Source organism: Mesoplodon mirus, assembly GCF_964341445.2.
Source record: "Mesoplodon mirus genome assembly, chromosome: 15".
In the NCBI taxonomy this organism is placed as follows: domain Eukaryota; kingdom Metazoa; phylum Chordata; class Mammalia; order Artiodactyla; family Ziphiidae; genus Mesoplodon; species Mesoplodon mirus.
Genome location: NC_138991.1, coordinates 33,995,171 through 34,017,167, shown reverse-complemented (window position 1 = coordinate 34,017,167; position 21,997 = coordinate 33,995,171). Strand labels below are relative to the sequence as shown.

Genomic DNA, 21,997 nt, shown 5'->3' with positions numbered 1-21,997 from the left:
CACTAACACAATACATGCTAGTTATCTTCCTAAGGAAAGCAGAATGGTTAAAGTTGGGGGACAAACCTTTGCTTCCAGACTGACTACCAGTGTTTGGGGATTTATTGGTCCCTGGCCTGAGGCGGTCACTGAACAAAGGTACTAGGGGAGGGATCTTGGGTGTGAGCTATCTATTATGGTTAATATATGGCAAGAAGGACAGAAGTGGAAGGTGATGTCAGCTTTCTCCTTAGATGCATTCAGGCAAATTGTACAGGGACTTTTATTTTTGTGGTCAAGGGCTAGGAAGTTGAAGAGGGATCTGGAGCAGGTGGCTGTGTGTCTCTCAGGTCCTTGGTGGCCTTCAACACCTGCTGGCTTCTGAGTCGTCTGTGTCTGTCCAGGGTGATTATGAGAAACTGAGATCCCTGTGTGCAGCTGACTCTAAGCAGGTCCTCACTCAGTCCCACTCCTTAGGCCTTTAAGACAGAGTATAGGGTCTCTTCCTGGGGGCCCTCTTGGGGAGGCGGGTGGGGAGGCGCTGCTGGTGAGGTCAAGCTGGAGAGGGTGAGGGAGGCATACAAGATGCCGTCATCCTGGGGGAGAATGGAAAGGGGAGGGTGTTAGGCAGCAGAGGCGAAGCTGTCCCTTCTCAGAGCCGCAGTCCCACAGCTGATGCCCTGCTGAAACCACAGTCCCCCTGTTCTTCCACCCCACCTTCTCCAAACTTCCCTTTAATTCTTTCAGGCCCTAATCTGAGCTGCTTACCTTGGTGTCCAGCTTGGGGCCTGTATGTTGTCCTAGAAAAAATCAAGATGTGCCAGGGTTAGGTGGCCTGGCAGCAAGGGTAGAGAAGTGGGCAGGGGGCTCCAGTAGTGAGGTCATCTTTAGGTCAGGAACAGGGTCTGGGGGAGGGTGGGTGAGGCGGGGGAGAGAGGAGGATGCTGAGGGCACGTGTGTAGGGAGGGGGTGTGTGGGGGGAAGGACGGCCCAGGTGGAGAGTGGGGATGATGGCGGCAGGACCTACCTTTATTCCCAATGTTCTCGTATTTCTCCTCTGGGTTTTGGAAGGATCCCCTGTGTGGGAACAGGAGGGGGGCGATGTGTCAGAGGCTGGGCAGAAAAGAGTTACCACCTGCATCGGACTGGTTCTCTTGGTGGGGGCTCTGTGACCTGCCTGGACACACCCGGAAATTGAAGGCAGAGGATTGAGGCTCTCAGAAGGAGACCGCCTGGACGGGGCTGAGGGGTCATTTGTGGTGTAGCCCTGTCCCTGAGTGCTGACTGAGGTGGATTGTTCTGGAGAAGCGGCTTTACTGCAGGGGCACAGGGAGGAGAAGCAGGAGGGGGAGCTTCTGTTCGCTCTGCCGCAGCACCTCAGTTAAAACTGGAGCCTGAGAACCAGGAAGCTAATCTCAGATCCCCTGGGCGGTGCTCAGGCCTTGGTCCCTAGAGGAGATGCCATCGCCATGGGGAGGGGTCCGAGGAGGGCAGCTGTCAAGAGTCAGGAGGGAGAGAAAAGAGGGAGGGGCTGAGAGAAGGAAAAGCCTGGAAGTGGAAGGAAAGATGGAGAAAGGAAAGAGGTGGGCCATGAGGAGGGTAAGAGCTCAGGAAAGGAAGAGGAGCTGGGGCCCGAGGAGAGGGAGCCAGGCTGGAAGCCAGGAGGGAAGTTGCTCTGAGAAAAGACAGAGGGCGGAGCAGCTGGAAGTCCCGCGTCACAGGGGAAAAGGACAGATTGGATGAGGGGCAAGAAAGAGGACAGAACGTGGAGGTGGTAGGTGTGTTCAGGAAGGATGAGGTGGAGAGAAACCAGGATGAACAGAGGAAAAGGCTGAGAACTGGGGATGAAGGAGGAAAGAGGCAGCCAGAGAAAGACAAAGGGAGATGTTCTGGGAAAGAATCAGAGAAAGTGCTGGTCCACTGTTCTCGATTTTTTAAAGAGCTGGAGCCTCCGGAAGTGAAGAGCCTGGCCTGTTAGGGGACTTGGGAGGGTGTGGATGGAGAGTCCAGGAGGGGAGGGGCTGTGAAAGGCTCCCCAGTGCTGTTCCCAGAAGGAAACTTCCTGCTTCACAAAACAGCACCCCCCTCCCCCCTTGGAGGAGAAGCGCTCACCTGGCTGGGGTTCTGGCTTTAGTCTGCAGACCTGTAGGGGGACCAACAGTGTGTCAGTGTGTCATCCATGGAGGCCTGTCTCCTGCCTGCCTTCTCTGCCCCGTCCCACTGTGAGCTCATCCTTGGAGAGACCAGAGCAGCGAAGCAGCTCGGCTGAAACCCACCTGAGAAGGGCCTGGGACTCTGAGCCTGCACCCAGCAGGCACCCTGAGGCTGCCCACTCCTGTCCTGCCTTGTCCTCAACACACATCAGGAGGGCAGCTCTTCCCTGCACCCTGCACCCCTGCACCTTCTGAACACACTGGACTTGCCCACTTCCCCCAACTCCAGTGACCTCTGCTCCACTCAGCCACACCATGGGCCTTTTTTTTTTTTTTTTAATCACTCGGGCTGAGACCTCTGACCTGGTAAATGCTAGTATCATTTTTATGCTACTACAGTCTTTCCTTCCAGCTCTCTTTTGTCATCATCCCTCTGTACCTGTGCTTAACCTCACTAACTCTTGTCTCTTGATGATCCACTTTCTTTCAGGTTATCCAGGCTCCCTGCTGAGTCCTCTCCTCTCCATCTCTGCCCCCTCACTCACTCCTTGACCTCCTGTGTTCCCCTGTCCTTCTGCCACACTTGCTGACACATCTTCAATCCTGGATGTGTCCTAAGGCAGGGAATGCTATTTGCTTATCCCAATATCCATTTGCTTCTTCTTATTCAGTTACAGAACCTTGATTTTATTTGGAGTGGCAGTGTGCCCCCCTACAGATAGATATGGGACCTATGACTAAATATAGCCAGTGAGATATAAGGGGAAGTTGTAGGTAGGACTTTCAGGAAGGCTCTTTAAAAGGAGGACAGAGAGCTGGGTCATAGTCTTTTTGTCCTTTCCTCCTACATCCTGTTTCCTGTTTAGATTCATAAATAATGCCTGGAGTTCTAGCAGCCATCTTGCACCTTAAAGCAGCCTTCAGGATAGAAGTCAGTATCCAGGACAGTGAGCAGAAAGGTAGGAGCCTGAGTACCTAAGGACGGTGTCCTCTGCTTTCTGGCTCCAGATCCTTTTAGATGAGGAAAAAAGAAACCCTCTGTGTTACTTAACCCACTGTTACTTCTGTTCTCTGATGCTAGCAGCTGAACACAACTTTTTTTCTTTGGCTGTGGCACGGCTTGCGGGATCTTAGTTCCCCAACCAGAAATCGAACCCAGGCCCTCAGCAGTGAAAGTACAGGGTCCAACCACTGGACTGCCAGGGAATTCCCTGAACACAACTTTTAATCAGCAATTCCTAAAGGCTTCTAAACCTGCATGGTTGAATACTGCTGAAAAAAAACATAGTCATGTGCCATGATGCTTGTACAGATTTATGGCTTCTCATCTGAGTTGACCCTCAAATACCATCTTGCATTTCCTCAGTGACTATGTCACATTTTCGCTACATCTTGAACGTTCATCCTCACTCTCAGCACACAACCATTGTGGTTTTTGCTCTGCAGAGCTAAAATAACAATTTTAGAGTGACCCCAGCCTGGCCCACCTCTGGCCCTTCCACAGCAGACTCTGTATCTGCAAGGCCAAGCTGAGGTTACCACTTTGCTTTATCACATTGCTGCTGGGATCAGAGGCTCTGGGGTGTGATTTCCAAGGTCTCCTTCTCTCGTCTTCTGCCTCCTCCACAGCTGTGAGCTACTTAGAGTTCCCAACATGGTTTCCTTCCCCTGGAAGGACAGTGACCTCTACAGCACCCTCAACACCTGGCTAATTCTTTTTCATTTGAGACTTTTTGCAGGCGTCACTTCCTCTGGGAAGTCCTCCTTGATTACCCCTCCTTCCTCCCAACCTACCATAGCTCTTTGCAAATGAGGCCATTAGCCCTTGAGGCAACTGTCTTCCCCATATCCTCCTATCCCCCAGTTCCTTGAAAGCAGGGCCTGTGCTTTATTTACTTTTGCATCTCCAATTATAACCCAGACCCTGGAAAATGGGTGTCCAGCCAGTGCTTGCTGAGTGGAGCCACCTTCCTGTCCCTTCTGTTCTCTCCTTACATTTCCCAGGGCAGACCCTCCCTACCCTTGCACCAAAAGGTGAGGACAAATGAGAAATGATTAAGTCAAATGAAAAGAACTGGAAACGATCAGATTTGTGGAGAGGGATTGGTCTTGAGCGGTGGTTCCCAAACTTGACACACAAATACCACCTGAGGAAACCATTAAAAATGCAGATTCCCAAGCTCAGATCTCAAACCCAGCAGGGATCTGCATTTTTAATGGGCACCTATGGTCATTCAGATGCAGGAGCGTTCTGAGAAACACCCAGCTGGGAATCCTGGGTAGAGATTGGGGGTCCCAGACCACTTACCTTTGATTCTCTTCCACCTGAGGTACACAATCAGTCCCACAATTGCAGTTATGAGCACAGCGCTGGCCAGTGCCAACCCAACTGTAGCTTCAGTACTCAAGGGCCAAGACCATGAACTCCTTTTGCCCTCTGGGACCCTGAGGCCAGATGTGGTGGTGATGGTGGTGGTGGGGCCTTGAATGGTTGTCTTGGTGGTTGTAGGGCCTTGATTTGTCTTGGTTGCTGGGAAGACATGAGAAATACGCAAATTCTTCACTAAAGGGCTGGAGGTATCTGGGTGAAGCTGTCACATTTTGTTCCCTAGTTTGGGGAATGTGGGGGTGTGGGGAGCAAGTCTCTGAAGCTCTCCCACAGGGAGGGGAGTAACAAGGGCAGATGCTGGAAGCTCTGAATCCTCATCACTCTGTTTAAATCCTGACCCTACCACTGACCAGTGCTGTGATCTCAGAACCTCATTTCATCACCTACAAATAGGGACAACTAAGTCACAGGATCAAAAAAAATTATTGTGGTAAAATATATGTAACACAGATTTACCATTTTAACCATATTTAAGTGTATAGTTCAGTGACATCAAGTGTATTCACATTATCATGCAACCATCACCACCATCCATCTTCCGAAATTTTTCATCTTTCCAAACTGAAACTCTGTCCCCATTAAACACCAACTCCCTATTCCCCCTTTCCCCAGCCCCTGGCACTCACCATTCTACTTTCTGACCCTAAGCATCTGACTACTCTAGGTACCTCATAGAAGTGGATTCAAACAGTATTTGTCATTTTACATGATTGTCTTAATATGTGAGAAAACATCTGTAAAGCACCTAATGTATATTGGAAATATATTATTACGGTTAAATTAATATGTACTGAACTTTAGTTCCTACACACAGATTGTGTCTTTGTAGATGTTTAAGGCACCATTAAAAAATTGACATAATACTAAGCCACATACAGAAAATCCAACTCCATTAAAATCTTCAGGTTAGTGTGGACTGAATTTTCTGTCTGCTTGTAGAAATTAATAATAAAAGTGTGAATCCCATCACTCAGTTGAGATAAAAAATTTTAAGTTCTTAGTCAAAGAAATATATATAATGACATGCTATTTAGAAAATAAAAACAAGAGCAAGGTGTATTTTTTAAAAACTGGAATATGACTAAACCACACTCTAAGCTAAATTCATAGTATTAAATGCTGTAATTATTTAAAATGGGAAGAAATTTTAAAAATGAATGAAAAGTCAATTTCCAAAGAAAAAAATTACCAAACAGAGAGGAGCCAGCTCTAAGGAAACTCATAGTTTGAAAGTAATGAAAACCTGTGTTGGAATAAACGTTTTTATGAAACAGAACAGCAGGAGTAACAAATACAGGAAGTGGTTAGAGAAAAAACAAACAAGAAGACAGGTAAGACTCCTGCAAACCTAACAACCACAAAGAGTCTGTTGAAATCATGAGTGAGTGTGTGCTCAATCATAGGCTGATAATTTTAAAAAATTTCTGTGAAATTGATGATTTTCTGAGACAAATAATAATTTGTGTGTGTGTGTGTGTGTGTGGTACGCAGGCCTCCCACTGTTGTGGCCTCTCCTGTTGCGGAGCACAGGCTCCGGATGCGCAGGCTCAGCAGCCATGGCTCACGGGCCTAGCCGCTCCGTGGAATGTGGGATCTTCCCAGACCAGGGCACGAACCCGTGTTCCCTGCATCGGCAGGCGGATTCTCAACCACTGCGCCACCAGGGAAGCCCCAAATAATAATTTTTAAAAATGGATTTAAGAGGGACTTCCCTGGTGGCGCAGTGGTTAAGAATCCACCTGCCAATGTAGGGGACACGGGCCCAAGTCCTGGTCTGGGAAGATCCCACAGGCCACGGGGCAACTAAGCCTGTGCGCCCCAACTACTGAAGCCTGCGTGCCTAGAGCACGTGCTCCACAATAAGAGAAGCCACCACAATGAGAAGCCCGCACATTGCAACGAAGAGTAGCCCCTGCTCACCGCAACTAGAGGAAAAGCCCGTGCGCAGCAACGAAGACCCAACACAGCCCAAAATAAATAAATAAAATAAATTTTAAAAATTTATTTTTAAAATGGGTTTAAGAAATAGTAAACTTTAACTTATGGGTAGACAAAGAAGAAATTGAGAACACTATTAAAGAACTACCTTTCGTAAAGATTTCAAGCTCAGGAGATTTAATGGGAAAATTCTTGTGAAAATTTAAGGAACAGATAATTCCCAGATAGATGATTCTAGAACAGAAAAATATGGAAAACTATGCAATTCTAATTCATTTCGTAAAAAGATAACCCTGATGCTAATATCCATTCATAATTTTTAGAAATGTAGATTAAAAGAATAAAAGGCTGTTTTTGTTTTTGCGTTTAACTGACCTGAGTGGGGGAAAATACCCAGTATTGACACAGTGGGACACAATTGACACAAAGGCACAACTTTTGGGAATGCATTTCGGAATATCTATCAAAATGTAAAATGTGTGTGCATGCCCTTAGACCCAGTGATTTCTGTGCTAGGAAATTATCCTATGGAAATGCTGGTACAAGTGTTCAAAGGCCTGTGTTTAAGGGTATTCTCTGCAACTTTGTGATATGACAACAACCTAAATGTCTTTAAATATGAGAGTGATTAAATAAATTATGATCCATTGCTACAGTGGGAGACCATGCAACCATTTAAAAAGATAGGTGTAGGGGGTGCCCTCAAGATGGTGGAGAAGTAAGATGTGGAGATCACCTTTCTCCCCACAAATACATCAAAACTACATCTACATGTGGAACAACTCCTACAGAACACCTACTGAATGCTGGCAGAACACCTCAGTCTTCCCAAAAGGCAAGAAACTCCCCACGTACCTGGGTAGGGCAAAAGAAAAAAGGAAAAACAGAGACAAAAGAATAGGGACCAGACCTGCACCTCTAGGAGGGAGCTGTGAAGGAGGAAAAGTTTCCACATACTAGGAAGCCCCTTCACTGGCGGAGACGGGGGTGGAGGTGGGGGCGGGGGGGGGAAGCTTTGGAGCCATGGAGGAGAACGCAGCAACAGGGATGCAGGGGGCAAAGTGGAGAGATTCCCACACAGAGGGTCGGTGCTGACCAGCACTCACCAGCCTAAGAGGCTCGTCTGCTCGCCCGCCAGGACAGGCGGGGGCTGGGAGCTGAGGCTCGGGCCTCGGAGGTCAGATCCCAGGTAGAGGACTGGCGTTGGCTGCATGAACACAGCCTGAAGGTGGCTAGCGCACCACAGCTAGCCGGGAGGGAGCCTGGGAAAAAGTCTGGACCTGCCTAAGAGGCAAGAGACCATTTTTCGGGGTGTGTAAAGAGAGGGGATTCAGAGCACCGCCTAAATGAGCTCCAGAGATGGGCGCCAGCCACGGCTATCAGCGCAGACCCCAGAGACAGGCATGAAATGCTGAGGCTGCTGCTGCAGCCACCAAGAAGCCTGTGTGCAGGCACAGGTCACTATCCACACCCCCGGGAGCCTGTGCAGCCTGCCAGTGCCAGGGTCCCGTGATCCAGGGATAGCTTCCCTGGGAGAACACATGGCACACCTCAGGCTGTTGCAATGTCATGCTAACCTCTGCTGCCGCAGGCTCACCCCGCATTCTGTACCCCTCCCTCCCCCCTGGCCTGAGTGAGCCAGAGGCCCCTTATCAGCCGCTCCTTTAACCCTGTCCTGTCTGGGTGGGGAACAGATGCCCTCAGGCGACCTACACACAGAGGCAGGGCCAAATCCAAAGCTGAACGCAGGAGCTGTGTGAACAAAGAAGAGAAAGGGAAGTTTCTCCCAGCAGCCTCAGGAGCAGCAGATTAAATCTCCACAATCAACTTGATGTACCCTGTATCTGTGGAATACCTGAATAGACAACGAATCATCCCAAAATTGAGGCAGTGGACTTTGGGAGCAACTGTAGACTTGGTGTTTGCTTGCTGCATCTAATTTGTTTCTGGTTTTATGTTTATCTTAATTTATTATTTAGAGCTTATTATCATTGGTAGATTTGTTTATTGTCTTGGTTGCTCTCTTCCTTTTTTTATTTTATATATATATAAATATTTTTTCCTTTTTCTCTTTTTGTGAGTGTGTATGTGTATGCTTCTTTGTGTGATTTTGTCTGTATAGCTTTGCTTTTGTCATTTGTCCTAGGGTTCTGACTGTCCATTTTGTGTGTGGGGGTTCTTTTTTTTTATTTTTTAGTATAGTGTTTAGTGCTTTTATCATTGGTGGATTTGTTTTTTGGTTTGGTTGCTCTCTTCTTTCTTTCTCTTTTTTTAATTTTTAATAAGTTTTTTCTATTTTAATAACTTTATTTTATTTTTTTCTTCCCCTCCATCCTTCCTTCCTTCCTTCTTTCCTCTCTCTCTCTCTCTCTTTCTTTCTTTCTCTTTCTTTTTCTCCCCTTTCTTCTGAGCCGTGTGGTTGACACTGTCTTGGTGGTCTGGCCGGGTGTCAGGCCTGAGCCTCTGAGATGGGAGAGCTGAGTTCAGGATATTGGTCCACCAGAGACCTTCCGGTCCCATGTAATATCAAATGGTGAAAGCTCTCCCAGAGATTTCCATCTCAACGCTAAGACCCAGCTCCACTCAACGACCAGCAACCTACAGTGCTGGACATATGCCAAAAAACTAGCAAGACAGGAACACAAACGCACTCATTAGCAGAGAGGCTGCCTAAAATCATAATAAGTTCACAGACACCCCAAAACACACCACCGGACATGGTCCTGCCCACCAGAAAGACAAGATCCAGCCTCATCCACCAGAACACAGGCACCAGTCCCCTCCACCAGGAAGCCTACACAACCCACTGAACCAACCTTACCCACTGGGAGCAGACAGCAAAAACAACGAGAACTATGAACCTGCAGCCTGCAAAATGGAGACCCCAAATGCAGTAAGTTAAGCAAAATGAGAAGACAGAGAAATACACAGCAGATGAAGGAGCAAGGTAAAACCCCACCAGACCAAACAAATGAAGAGGAAATAGGCAGTCTACCTGAAAAAGAATTTAGAGTAATGATAATAAAGATGATCCAAAATCTTGGAAATAGAATGGAGAAAATACAAGAAACGTTTAACAAGGACCTAGAAGAACTAAAGAGCAAACAAACATTGATGAACAGCACAATAAATGAAATTTAAAATTCTCTAGAAGGAATTAATAGCAGAATAACTGAGGCAGAAGAACGGATAAGTGACCTGGAGGATAAAATAGTGGAGATAACTACCACAGAGCAGAATAAAGAAAAAAGAATGAAAAGAATTGAAGACAATCTCAGAGACCTCTGGGACAACATAAAATGCACCAACATTCGAATTATAGGGGTCCCAGAAGGAGAAGAGAAAAAAAAAGGGACTGAGAAAATATTTAAACAGATTATAGTTGAAAACTTCCCTAATATGTGAAAGGAAATAGTCAATCAAGTCCAGGAAGCACAGAGAGTCCCATACAGGATAAATCCAAGGAGAAACACGCCAAGACACATATTAATCAAACTATCAAAAATTAAATACAAAGAAAAAACATTAAAAGCAGCAAGGGAAAAGCAACAATTAACATACAAAGGAATCCCCATAAGTTTAATAGGTGATCTTTCAGCAGAAACTCTGCAAACCAGAAGGGAGTAGCAGGACATATTTAAAGTGATGAAAGGGAAAAGCTTTTGATTTGTCCATCGACAGATGAATGGATAAAGAAGATGTGGCACATATATACAATGGACTATTACTCAGCCATAAAAAGAAATGAAACTGAGTTATTTGTAGAGAGGTGGATGGACCTAGAGACTGTCATATAGAGTGAAGTAAGTCAGAAAGAGGAAAACAAATACTGTATGATAACACATATATATGGAATCTAAAAAAAAAAAAAAAGGTTCTGAAGAACCTAGGAGCAGGACAGGAATAAAGATGCAGACATAGAGAATGGACTGGAGGACATGGAGAGGGGGAAGGGTAAGCTGGGACTAAGTGAAAGAGTGGCATGGACATATATACACTACCAAATATAAAACAGATAGCTAGTGGGAAGCAGCAGCATAGCACAGGGAGATCAGCTCGGTGCTTTGTGTCCACCTAGAGGGGTGGGATAGGGAGGGTGGGAGGGAGACGTGAGAGGGAGGAGATATGGGGATGTATGTATATGTATAGCTGATTCACTTTGTTTTACAGCAGAAACTAACACACCATTGTAAAGCAATTATACTCCAATAAAGATGTTTAAAAAAATAAATAAATAAAAAGATAGGTGTAGATGTATATGTGTTGAAGTGGAAAGATACTTGAGGTCCATGAAGTAAACATAGCAAGCTGAAGAGCAGAAAAGTATGCAGTTTGATTCTGTTGTGTTCCATCTCTATATATCTGTAACTATATCTACATCTGTAGAGACAACATTTCTGCAGAAAGAGATAATGGCTGAGAGATAAAGTGGAGAGAGGAACTTGTTTTTCATTTGATTCCCTCTGTGTGTTTGACCATTTTTAAAACTATGCACAAGTATGTATTACCAGTACTTTTATTATTTTAAAACGTAATATTTATTTTTATATAAGTTGTATAGGCACATAATTTAAAGAATCAACAAATTCCCTACAGGTTATAAAAACAGCACCCCCTGCATAAGCCTCCTCACTCCTTTCCCACTCCCCAGATGGAACTATTTTCAGCAACTTTAGCTATTTTTTGGCATTAACCTCATATTTCTAAGTCACTAGCTTTTACTGCTATTGTTTGATCTTGTTGTTTTAGGTAGTATCTAGTCCTTCCTACTATTGAAATCCAGGATTTAGATCTCTTACACCCCCTTTTCTTCATCTTACTCAACATCTCAGCGTTTGATATTCTCCCTTTCATGAAACATGTTCTTCACGTGGCATCTGGGACACCATCTCTCTTTGTTCTTCTCCTGCCTCACTAGCAGCTCCATCTCAGTTTTCTTTGTTGATTCCTCCTTGTCTTCCCACCTGTAACCATCAGCGTTCAGTGCTGGGACCTCCTCTCTCTACACTCACTTCCCAGATAATCTCATCCTGCCCTATGGCATTAACCACCACCATACACAGAAAACTCCTGAACTTACACATCCAGCCATCTCTCCCCTTGCACTTGGAGTCATATATATCTCACTGCCTCCTCACACCTCCTCTTGTTTGTCTGGTAACATCTCAAATTTAAGATGTTCAAAACAAAGCTCTTCATTTCTTCTCAAACCTGTTCTTCCCTCAACTCCCCCTCTCAGTAAATGGAACCCCATCCTTCAAGATGCTCAGGCCAAAGGCCATAGAGTCATCCTTGCTTCTTTCTTTCTCTTCTCCCATCATCTGCAAATCCTGTCTACTCTGTCTTCAGAATATAACCAGCATCTGGCAACTTCTCACCTGCCATAGCTGTCACCCTAATCAAGCCTCACCATCTCTCACCAGTCTCCCCGCTTTGACCTTGGTCATCTCTGCAGTCTTATTCTCCACACAACAGCTGGAGGGACACTTTTACAATGTAAATCCAATCACGGCGCTCCTTTGCAGGAAACCCTCACCTGCTCCCATCACTCTTGGAGTCAAAGCTCTCTCCTTGGCTTTCAAAGCCACATGAGACCTGCCTGTTCTGCCCTCACCTCCTGCCACCCTCAACCTCTTCCTCTGTTGCAGATACACTTGTCCCACTTCACGGCCTTTGCCCTTGCTGCTCCCTCTTGACTGGAACCTTCTTCTCCAGACCTCTCCCTCACTTCCTGCACATCTGTGCCTAGGCTGGATTTTTTTGCTCATTTCTTCAGATCCCTCCCCAGCTCTTCTCCACCCTGCTTGGTGCCTTTGGAGGCTGGTCTTAGTGGACTCCAGCCATGGGCTCAGGGGGAGAGGGGAGTGAGTCAGGGCATAGCCCTTGGGTCCCTCCCTGATGGGCATCGTATTAGTCAGTGTTCTCCAGAGAAACAGGAACCAACAGGATATACAGAGAGAAATAGTTTTAACATGAGGGATTGCTTCTTCAATTATGATGGCTGAGAAGTCCCACGCTCTGCCATCTGCAAGGGGGAAGGTTCAGAAAGCTGGTGGTGTCGTTGCAGTCCAAACCCAAAAGCCTGAGACTACGGGGGCAATGGTGTAAGTCCCAGTCTAATTCCAAAAGACCGAGACCACGAATTCTGATGTCTGGGTGCAGAAGAAGATGGATGTCCCAGCTCAAGTGGAGAGCAAGTTGGTTCTTCTCCTACTGTTTTGTTCCACTCAGGCCCTCAAGGGATTGTCTGGTACCCACCATCTGATAATCTCCTCTGGAAACATCCTCACAGACACACTCAGAAATAATGTCTTAGCAAGTATCCAGTCAAGTGGACACAGAACTAACCATCACGGGCATGTGGACTCTCTCTCCCCAGAGGCCACAGCTCCTCTCTGGGTCCCAGTACCTACTTCCTTCCCTGCTTCTTAGGCCTGTGGCTGGTCCCAGGTGTCTCACTGTCCCTGACTGGTTCCCTACCCTGTGCCCCCCTTAAAACTCTCCTCAGTTACCCTGTTTGAGGAGCTGCCTCCTGCCGGGACTCTGACAATGTCCCCACGGCCTTCCCTGTTCCATCTGAATAAAGCAGCACCCCCAGCCCCCCTATCCACAGATTCTACTCCATTTTCCTGCTTTTCTCTTCTCACCACCACCTGACACACAGAATAAATTTGTTTGCTTTTTTTGTTGTATTCTCAAGCGTAAGTTCTATTGTTAAGGACATTTTCATTTTGTTTTGTCTTAACTGCTTTATCCCAGTGCCCAGATTAGGACTTGACATATAATAGGCACTCAGTCAGTACTTGTTATTTCATTTGTTAAATGAATAAATGAAATAATTTTCCCTTGGAATTTCACAACATTCAACCTCTGTCTTCCAGCTTCCTCTATTGCTACTGAGAGAGTCAAGCCACTCTGATTCCTGAATCTCTTTATGTGGCCAGTTTATTTCCTCCTTGGAAATGTATTGGATCTTCCTTTATCCCTGGTGTTTTGAAATTTCATGTTGCAGTGGCCCAGGGTTGGTCGCTTTATTTTTATCCATTTTGCTGGGTTCTTTCATTCTGGAAAATTTCTAGAGTAATTTTGTTGATAATTTCTTCCCCATGGGCTTCTTTTTTCTCTGTTTTTAAAACTCTATTATTCAGGGGTTGGAACTCTTGGACCATTTCTCAATTTTTCTTATCCTTCCTTATAATTCCTATATTAAATTTCTATGGCTGCTATGACAAATTGCCACAAACTGGGTGACTCTAAACAACAGAAGTTTACTCTCACAGATCTGGAGGCCAGAAGTCAGAAATCAAGGTGTCAGCCACGCTGCACTCACTCAGGAGGCTCTGAAGGGGAATCTGTTCCTTGCTTCTTCCAGGTTCTTGGGGCTGCTTCATTACAGTCTCTGCTTCTGTGGTCACACTGCCTTCTCTTCCAGCTGTGTCAAATCTCCCACTGCCCCTCTCTTATAAGTACACTTTTATTAGTATTTAGAGCCCACTCAGATAATCCCAGATAATCTCATCTCAAATTCCTCAACTGAATCACATCTCCAACAGTATAAGGCAGTATTCACATTATTCAGTATAAAGTTCTGGGGATTAGGATGTGGACATGACCTTTGGGGGGCTGCTGTTCACCCACTACAATATCCAAATCTTTGCATTTTTTTCTACCTTCTGAGGTATTTCCACAAACTTCATCTTTCAATTATTTATTGTTTTCCATCTTTGCTAGTATACCTCTAATTTCCAAGGTCTTTTTTTTTTGTTTCAGAAGCTCCTTTGTAAAGCACCCTTTTGTGATATATATATGAAATTCCTTAACTTTCTGAGGATGGTAGTTATTTGAAAATTTTAATCTCCTTTCATTATTTTGGATTCTTCCAGATGCCCTTTCCCCCCAGATTGTTCTGTTCTCTGCATTTCATGGGAAAAGCATTCTTTAAATGTTTAGTTCAGTCATTTTTAAAACAGCTTCTGTAGCCTCAAGCAACCTGGGCACAGCTGAGGTGAGGGTACAATCCTTCATGCAGGGGATTTGGTGCAAGGCCGAGACCCCAATCACCTTACCCCTTTGGCTCCCAGCACGCAGGAAGCTGTGTGTGTTATAGCAGAAAAGGCATGTCAGTTAGTGGGCTGTAGAGTGTGATCTGTTAGATTTCTAGATCTTTTCAGGCCCATCAGATAGATATCCCAGAGAAGAGTCTCCTAATATTCTGCCCTTGGTGGGTGGGTTGTGGGTACCAGCCTGGCTACCTGCATCCTGGGAGGCTCCCACGGGGGTCAAGTTGTTTAAGGTCTCATCAGTTCACCAAATCTCCAGATTTAAGAAATAAATCCTTGTCGCCAGTTAGGCCCCAGGGTACTCCCCACAGGCTCCTTGTGGATTATCATTTCTAGAAAGCAAATACCCACTCTTTGGCTGGGGTGGTGGGTGGGGGTATGGAGGTGTCTCTGCTTCTTAAATACATTTCAACTACTCCTCTAGTTTTCAGACTCCCTTCCACCCCCAGTTTCACGAGTACTAGGAGCTGCCATTCCTGACCCTTTAAAGGGTTTTGCAGTGTAAATCACCTTCTTTCTGGGTGTCGCTGCTGGTGGCTTAGGGTTTAACTCCTCTGGTCTCCTGAGCCAGTTACATTAGTCTATCTGTTTCCAGCGTCCTCAGTTTTGTTTTTGTTCACCTGGATTGCAAATACTTTGTCCTTGTGGGTTTTTGTCTTAAAAAATTCCCTTTGCTGTCATTTTAGTAGATTTTGGGAGGGAGTGGAGGTAAACATGTGCATATAACCCAGCATCTTGGCCAGAATTTATGCATTACTTTTAAAATGAAACATAACAAGTATACATTTTTTAAAATGTTGCACATTAATAATAAAAGTAGAGAATAGGAAAAAGTCTTGTGAGGTATTTACATGATCTTTGGAAGAACATTACAAAGGTTTACTGAGGGATATAAAATAGGACCCGTTCCTCAGTGAGAAGATTGCACATCATACTGATTTCAGTTTCTGTCAATTGCTTTATAGGTTTAACTCAATTCTTATTTAAAAAATCAACATAAGCATTTTTCTAGGTACTTGGCAAACTTATTCTAACAGTTATGTGGAAGAATAGGCGGGCAACGATAATAAAGTTTTTGAGGAAGAAATATGTGGTTGTGATGGAAAAAGTCTTAACAGTCATTGAAACATGATAAAGTTATAATAATTAAAACAGTGTCGTACTAATATAAGAAAACACAGACTAGTGAAACAGAATAGACAGACCAGAAATGGATGCTATTCTACAAAAGAACTTAAAAGCTAGGCCTATGAATCAATGGAAAAAAGAAAAAATATTCAATAAATGAAGTAAAGACAACTGATTTGTTTCTTGGCATAAAGATCAACTTAGTTCTTTATCTCACACCATATACCAAAATAAATTCTCACTATGTTGAAGAATTTTATTATGAAAAGTAATCAAATCTTACAAAAATTAGGAAAAAATATTTTCATTCCAAGTGGGATATGGGGTTTTCGGCTTAGAAATAAAAGAGAAAAACTACAAATGAGAATATAATTAGATTTGGCTACAAAAGTAAACCGTTTGTAAAAAAAAAATTAATAAGCCAATCTCAAACTTATGAGATATGTTTGCTACAGATATTCCTTTGGTGTGATTTTTTGCATGGTGGTACTTCACTGGGATTAAAAACATTTCTTTTTATTACTTTCTTGTATCTTTTAAAAAGTAATGAGCATGACCATCCAATTAATTGAATTAATTGAAAAAAATTAACTTATTGATGAAAAAACTCAGAGTAAGTGTGACTGAAACACAGAAATGAGAAAAAGAAGGAAGAATTAGGAAAGGAAGAAGAGGGATTTAAGGCGAGACGAAGTCCCTCAGAAAAGGCCATTTAAGGAAATACGGAGGAGGTGCAGGAAATATTAATCCAAGGCTGTCTTGCTTAATTCAGGTTGTGAGTCACTATCTATTTGCTTTAAAACGAGCATAGTGGTCAAGAAGGGGCAATGGTTTTCCGAGGGGGAGACACGGGGAGTGTCCATCCCAGCCGGGAGCAGAAATTCATCACTGATGCTGCTTAGAATTGCCAGCACAAGTGATTATAAAAATCAAACAATCGTAGATGATTTTCAAAAAAAATAATCTACAGACAACACACCTCTTTATTGTCTGTGCCTGGGGGAGAACCCCTCACCTCTGCCCTGGAGTCAGATACACTGAGGTTCAAGTTCCAACGCCCCACTGAATGACAGAGGGAGATCCGCTGATGCTACACGTCCATTATTAGGTGAAAAATAGTCAAAACAAGATGATCAGGTCAGTACCTGAGGCCAAGCGGCTCATGGTTAAGAGAAGAGGCTCTGGGGTTAAACTGGGGTCAAACCCCACCTGCACCAGGAGTGACTTCGGGCAGGTGTTTGCTGTGCGAGCCTCGGTCTCCCTTCCTGTAACAGGAGGATGGCAGAAGGGCCGAGTGTTACCGGGGTCGTGGGGAAGGTTAGCTGGGGTTCAGCTGGGGTGACGCTGCCAAGGTGTCCAGCCGGGACGCAGGACACAGTCAGCGGGAGCTGCCGTTACCGCTGCTGCTGCCTCGTCATGACCAGGACAGAGGAGCAAGATCAGGGTGGACAACGGGGACAGTGTGACTAGAACCACACAGGGAGAGGTGGAGGGGAGGCAAGGAGGTAAAGAGGATGGAAGCGGGGAAGAGGAGATGGGAAAGAGAGGGGATGGGGGTGGGAGCGTTGAGGGCCACGTTCTGGGGAGCAGAGCAGCAGAAGGAAGGGGGAGATGGGAAACAGGTGATGGGGACACGGCACGCCTCGGGCCACCATTGGTGGCCACCACACACCTACTGTGTGTGTGGGCTGAGCTCATGGCCGTGGGGAGACAGACATGGGGTAGCCGAGCCTCCACACATGGACACATGACAAAGGGGAGGCGGCCACATCCCAAAGATGTCAAGTCACCTGGAGGACATGGGGTGAGGGCAGGGGAGGGTGCAGCCCCAGCTTGGAGCAAGAAAGGAGAAGAGCTGGGAGCCCAGAGGGCGGAGGCCTGAGGATGAGGGAGGGCGCTGGATCTGGAGGGCAGAGAGGAGGATGGGCAAGGGAGGCAGCCCAGGGCTGGGGAAGATTAAGGTGAAAAGGGGTTGAGAGAGGCCTGGGGAGGAGTAGAGGGGGCAGGGAGAGGAGTTTGAGAGAAGAGAGGAAGAGGGGGCCTGGGCCAGGCCTGGGAGACAAGACCCCAGTGGCCTCCAAGAGCCTCAGGCAGGACAGCTGGACTCACTGGGGGTGATGGTGAGTGTGGTTCCCTTGATGGACTGCCACATCTGCTTGCCTTGTCTCAGTGTGCGCACCTCCACCCGGCAGAAGTATGTAGACTCATCCTCCCTCCGCAGTTTCGAGATCTGGAGGGAGCCGTTCTTCCCATCCTGTTTCCAGTTCAGGAGGAGCCGGTCCTTGAAATCCTTATGGATGAACAGCGGGGTCGTGTTGTAGATGAACTCCCCATGGAAGTGTTTCCATCTCCAGGATAGTCTCACGTTGGGAACCTTGTCTAATTCCCAGGAGTAATAGAAGGAGAAGGGGATGTGGATGGAGCCATCCTTGGAGGCTGAGAGTTTCTTTGGTTGGTTTATCTCAAAGTCAGTGTTTGGATTGGGTTCTGCCAAGTGACCTAGAGGAGAGAGGGAGAGGGAGAGACTTTGAAGGTGACCCCAGACCGTCAGCCACCCTCACCTACAGGGGGATGTGTGACAGGTGGTAGGACTGGCCCTCTGGCCTGGGTGAGCCCCTCTCCAGGCTTGGGGCGGGGAGGAGGGTGCGGGGTTGGGGGGACCCGGCACTGTGGGACCAGCTCTTTGTTTGTTGGGGGTGGGAGGCCTGGCCGGCTACCCCAGGGGACACTTCTACAGACACCCAGCCATAGCCCCTCCCCCGAGCGGGTGGTCCCTGCGGCCCTGGGCAGACAGGACAGTCCCGGCCTCTCACCTGCCTGCAGAGATGCCAGGGGCAGCAGCAGGGGCAACAGCAGGGGCAGACCCATGGCCTTGCCCTCCTCCCGGGATGAGAAGACGAGCAGAGCCTTCAAGGCCAGAGGGGAGGCCTGTGGAGGGGCCGCCTGTGGGGAGTCTCAGCACCAGGAGAGCGAGGACCAGGCTCCTTCAGAGGACTGAGGAGGGTAGGGGCCTTCCCCAAACCCGCCCACCCCTGCCGTGACTGGCAGTTCCTTTATCAATCTGGCTTCTTTTCCTATATTGCAAAAGGGCCTCTCTGTGGTCACTGCAAAGGGAACCATGACCTAGGGCTCCCTGCCCTCCTCTGCACACTGAGGGGCTGGTCCTGACCTGGGCCAGCTGGGGCCTCTCCTCTCTCCCTCAGCTCCCTGCCTCTGCCACCCACTTGGCATCTCCTTAGGAGTCAGTCTCTGTGTCTCTCTGTGTGTCTCTCTCTCCTTTTCTCTGCTTCTCTGAGTGTCTCTCTCCTCCCGGGGAAAGGGGCGACAGCAGGACCAGTTCAGGCTCCTTCAGGGAGAGGTCCACGGCCCTGAGTCCCTGCCCAGCTACAGCCCCTTAGAGAGAAGGAGGAGGAGGGAGCTGCTGGTGCTCAAGCCTCAGCCCCCAGCGCAGGCACCAGGGGCACCCAGCATGCTGGTGGTCTCTCTCTGCAGGTAGGGGACACTGCAGTGTCCGCGTCAGTCTCCAGGCAGAACCAAGGCCCACCAGGCCCCTCCCGCCCTGCTCTGCTCCCTGCAGTCTCTCACCCTCCCTGAGGTGAGGAGGTGAGGGTGGGCGCAGGTTCCCACCTACCCAGAGGGTGGGCCTTCTGGAGGCCACGCCTCCACCCAGGGATGCAGGACTGCATCTGCAGGGCCCTCTGTCCCCACACTCTACAAGGAGGACACCGGGGCTCAGACACGCCCTGCCCCACGCCCAGGACTCTGAGGTGGCGGGTCCAGGACTTCAACTCCAGTGTTTCTGAGCCCACAGAGCCTTCTGCTCCTCTGGATGCTTCCTCCTGGCTGCGCCACAGAATCTCTGGGCCTCACCCTGTGAGTGCAGAGCTCTGGGGGCTGAGCCCGGAGGCTGTATTTAATAACGCTTCTCAGGGGGTTCCATTAGCACCTGTGCGACCCAGGCTCATCAGGAGCCTTCCCTGGACAGAGAGGATGAAGGTCAGAGCAGTCATGATCCATCCTGGTGACAGTCCCTGGGACCCTCTCTGATGGAGGCCCTGCCCGCCTGTGACTGGTGGTGGGCGGGGTGAGAGACTGGGGGCTGGGAACTTTGGTGGCCCCCCAGGGCTGGCTGGGATGGAGGCTCTGCTCACCCGCTCTCCAGGATGGCATTGGCATTGGTTCACAGAATGGACCATGGGGGTGGGAGGACATGATTTGAACTTCCTTTTTCCTTTTCTCAGTTTTTTTCCCAATCCTAATAGAGTTTTTGCACAGTTCTCTCATGGCCAGCCAGGTAGTCCTGGCTTTCTCTATGTGCCTGCACTTATAGGCCGCAGAGGACAGATTCTGCCCTTTCTTGGAACCCTCTTGTCTGAGTCAAGCCCTAAACCTGCGTTTTCTCATTTTCAGCTTTACAACATTCTGTGGTGATGTATCCTTATGTCCATTTTACCCAGGAAGAAACTGAGGCCCAGAGCCTTAATGTCATGGAGAGTCCCAAACTCCCCCATTCCTGTTGGGGGAAGGGAGGATGAACTCCTGTCACCAATTCAGCCCAAACGTCTTCCACAGTCCGCAGGGAGGTGACCTCACTTACTCTGGTTCCCTCCAGGTCTGGATTTGGACCGCACTCAGGTCTGTCTGCCTCGTGAGCTTGGCGCTTACCCAAGATTGCCCCTCCCCCACCAACCACCCCCATTAACCTCCCTCACTTCCCCTTCCTTCCACAGCCCATCCTTGGGGGTCATTCACTGTGCTTCATTCAGCTGGCCACTTCTCAGGGTCTGGGGAAACAAAGGCAGGAGGGATGTGAGTGTGGCCCCTGAGGTGAGGCAGGACACACGAGGCAAAGAAAAGAGCACAGGGAAGGGGGAGGGACGAAGGGCAACGTCTTGGTCTCTGCTCTTTCCCATGGGCTGTCCATGGGCCTCTGCTGACATCAGCACTCTGTTTACTTCCTCTTGTTTTCCAGGCAGGGAGGGGCCCAGAGAAGGCTTCTCCTGCCCTGGTGGGTGCAGGCGTGCAGTGAGCCCTCCAGGAACTAGAGTCCAGCTGGGAAGGGAAGACTCTCAGCTTACTTCACTATGTGAAGCAAGTAGAGGGAGACCCAGGCCCCACAAAGTTGAAACAGGCAGGGATGACATCTCCCACTTCCTGTGTGTCGGGTGCTTTGCACTCGTGTTGACCATGTTTTCTTTTTTTTTTTTTTTTGCTGTACGCGGGCCTCTCACTGCTGTGGCCTCTCCCGTTGCGGAGCACAGGCTCCGGACACACAGGCTCCGCGGCCATGGCTCGCGGGCCCAGCCGCTCCGCGGCATGTGGGATCTTCCGGGATCGGGGCACGAACCCGTGTCCCCTGCATCGGCAGGCGGACTCTCAACCACTGCGCCACCAGGGAAGCCCGACCATGTTTTCTTATTTGCTGTATTCTTGATGCTGTGACATCTGGGGCCTCACTGACCAGGGAGAGACTGTCCCTCCCAGGGCTGCCAGTTCTTAGAAGAGCAGTGGACGTGCCCAGGAGCTCGCCTGTCATATGCAAACCAACCAGTCCAGAGCCCACACTCCCCACCACCTCTCCATCTGGCTCTTATGCTCCAGGAGGCCCATGTTCTTCTGCCGTATTCATCCCAGGGCCAGGTACCAGGCAACTAGGGACAGCCCCTAATCCCCAGAGCCCGCAGACATTATTCATACCAGCTGATCCTAAACCTGCCTGCTCTTCCTTTCCTTGTCTTTCTCACAGAACCTACAACAAAGGCTCCTGCCCATGTTTCCCCCTCCCTCCCTCTGCCTCCTGACTGACCCTGGTGCCTCCTTGCATGGCCCTGCGTGGAGTGCTGGGCATCTTGTTTTTATGGTTTTGTGAATATAAACTGCTTCCTTCATAACAGTCATTTGCATGTGTCACTTACCATACCTGATTAAAACAAATCCAGGTTATATTTTAAAATAGCTCTTAACTCTCCCAACAACCCCAGGAGGTAGGCAGGGTTTATTTTGATCCTCATTTTTATGCAGGAAGAAACTCAGGTCCCAAGTGAGATTATGAGATTTAACTGAGGGTCACATCGCATGTAAATGTCCGCTGCGGCGTTGGGTCTGAGCCCAGAGCCCGTGCTCCCTACCACTTCCCCACGCAGTGACGAAGGTCAACAGCCCTCTGGCCCCATTAACAGCCAACGCTTCCCTTTTCTGTGTTGTCTTCCTGCTACACAGGGAGAAGCTTGAGGACTGACTGGGACACTGGCGCAGGGGGCTTTGGGTCCTTGTCAGGTGGCACAGTGAGTGGGGCAGTCAGTGCTGACTGAATGTTTATGGAAGAAGGAGAGATCTTTAAAAGATGGGTA

General features: G+C 48.0%; 1 protein-coding gene across 1 annotated transcript; it reads right to left on the bottom strand.

Moving 5' to 3' along the window:
- Positions 1–132: 132 nt before the first annotated feature.
- LOC309817053 (paired immunoglobulin-like type 2 receptor alpha) lies at positions 133–18,739 on the bottom strand. Its single transcript, XM_082644970.1, has 7 exons — positions 18,461–18,739; positions 17,757–18,146; positions 4,441–4,662; positions 2,092–2,122; positions 1,007–1,056; positions 748–779; positions 133–575 (listed from the first exon to the last, which is right to left on the bottom strand). The coding sequence occupies exons 1-7, from the start codon at positions 18,513–18,515 to the stop codon at positions 453–455; spliced, it is 903 nt and encodes a 300-aa protein (XP_082501096.1). The 5' UTR covers positions 18,516–18,739; the 3' UTR covers positions 133–452.
- Between the last annotated feature and the right edge of the window lie 3,258 nt (positions 18,740–21,997).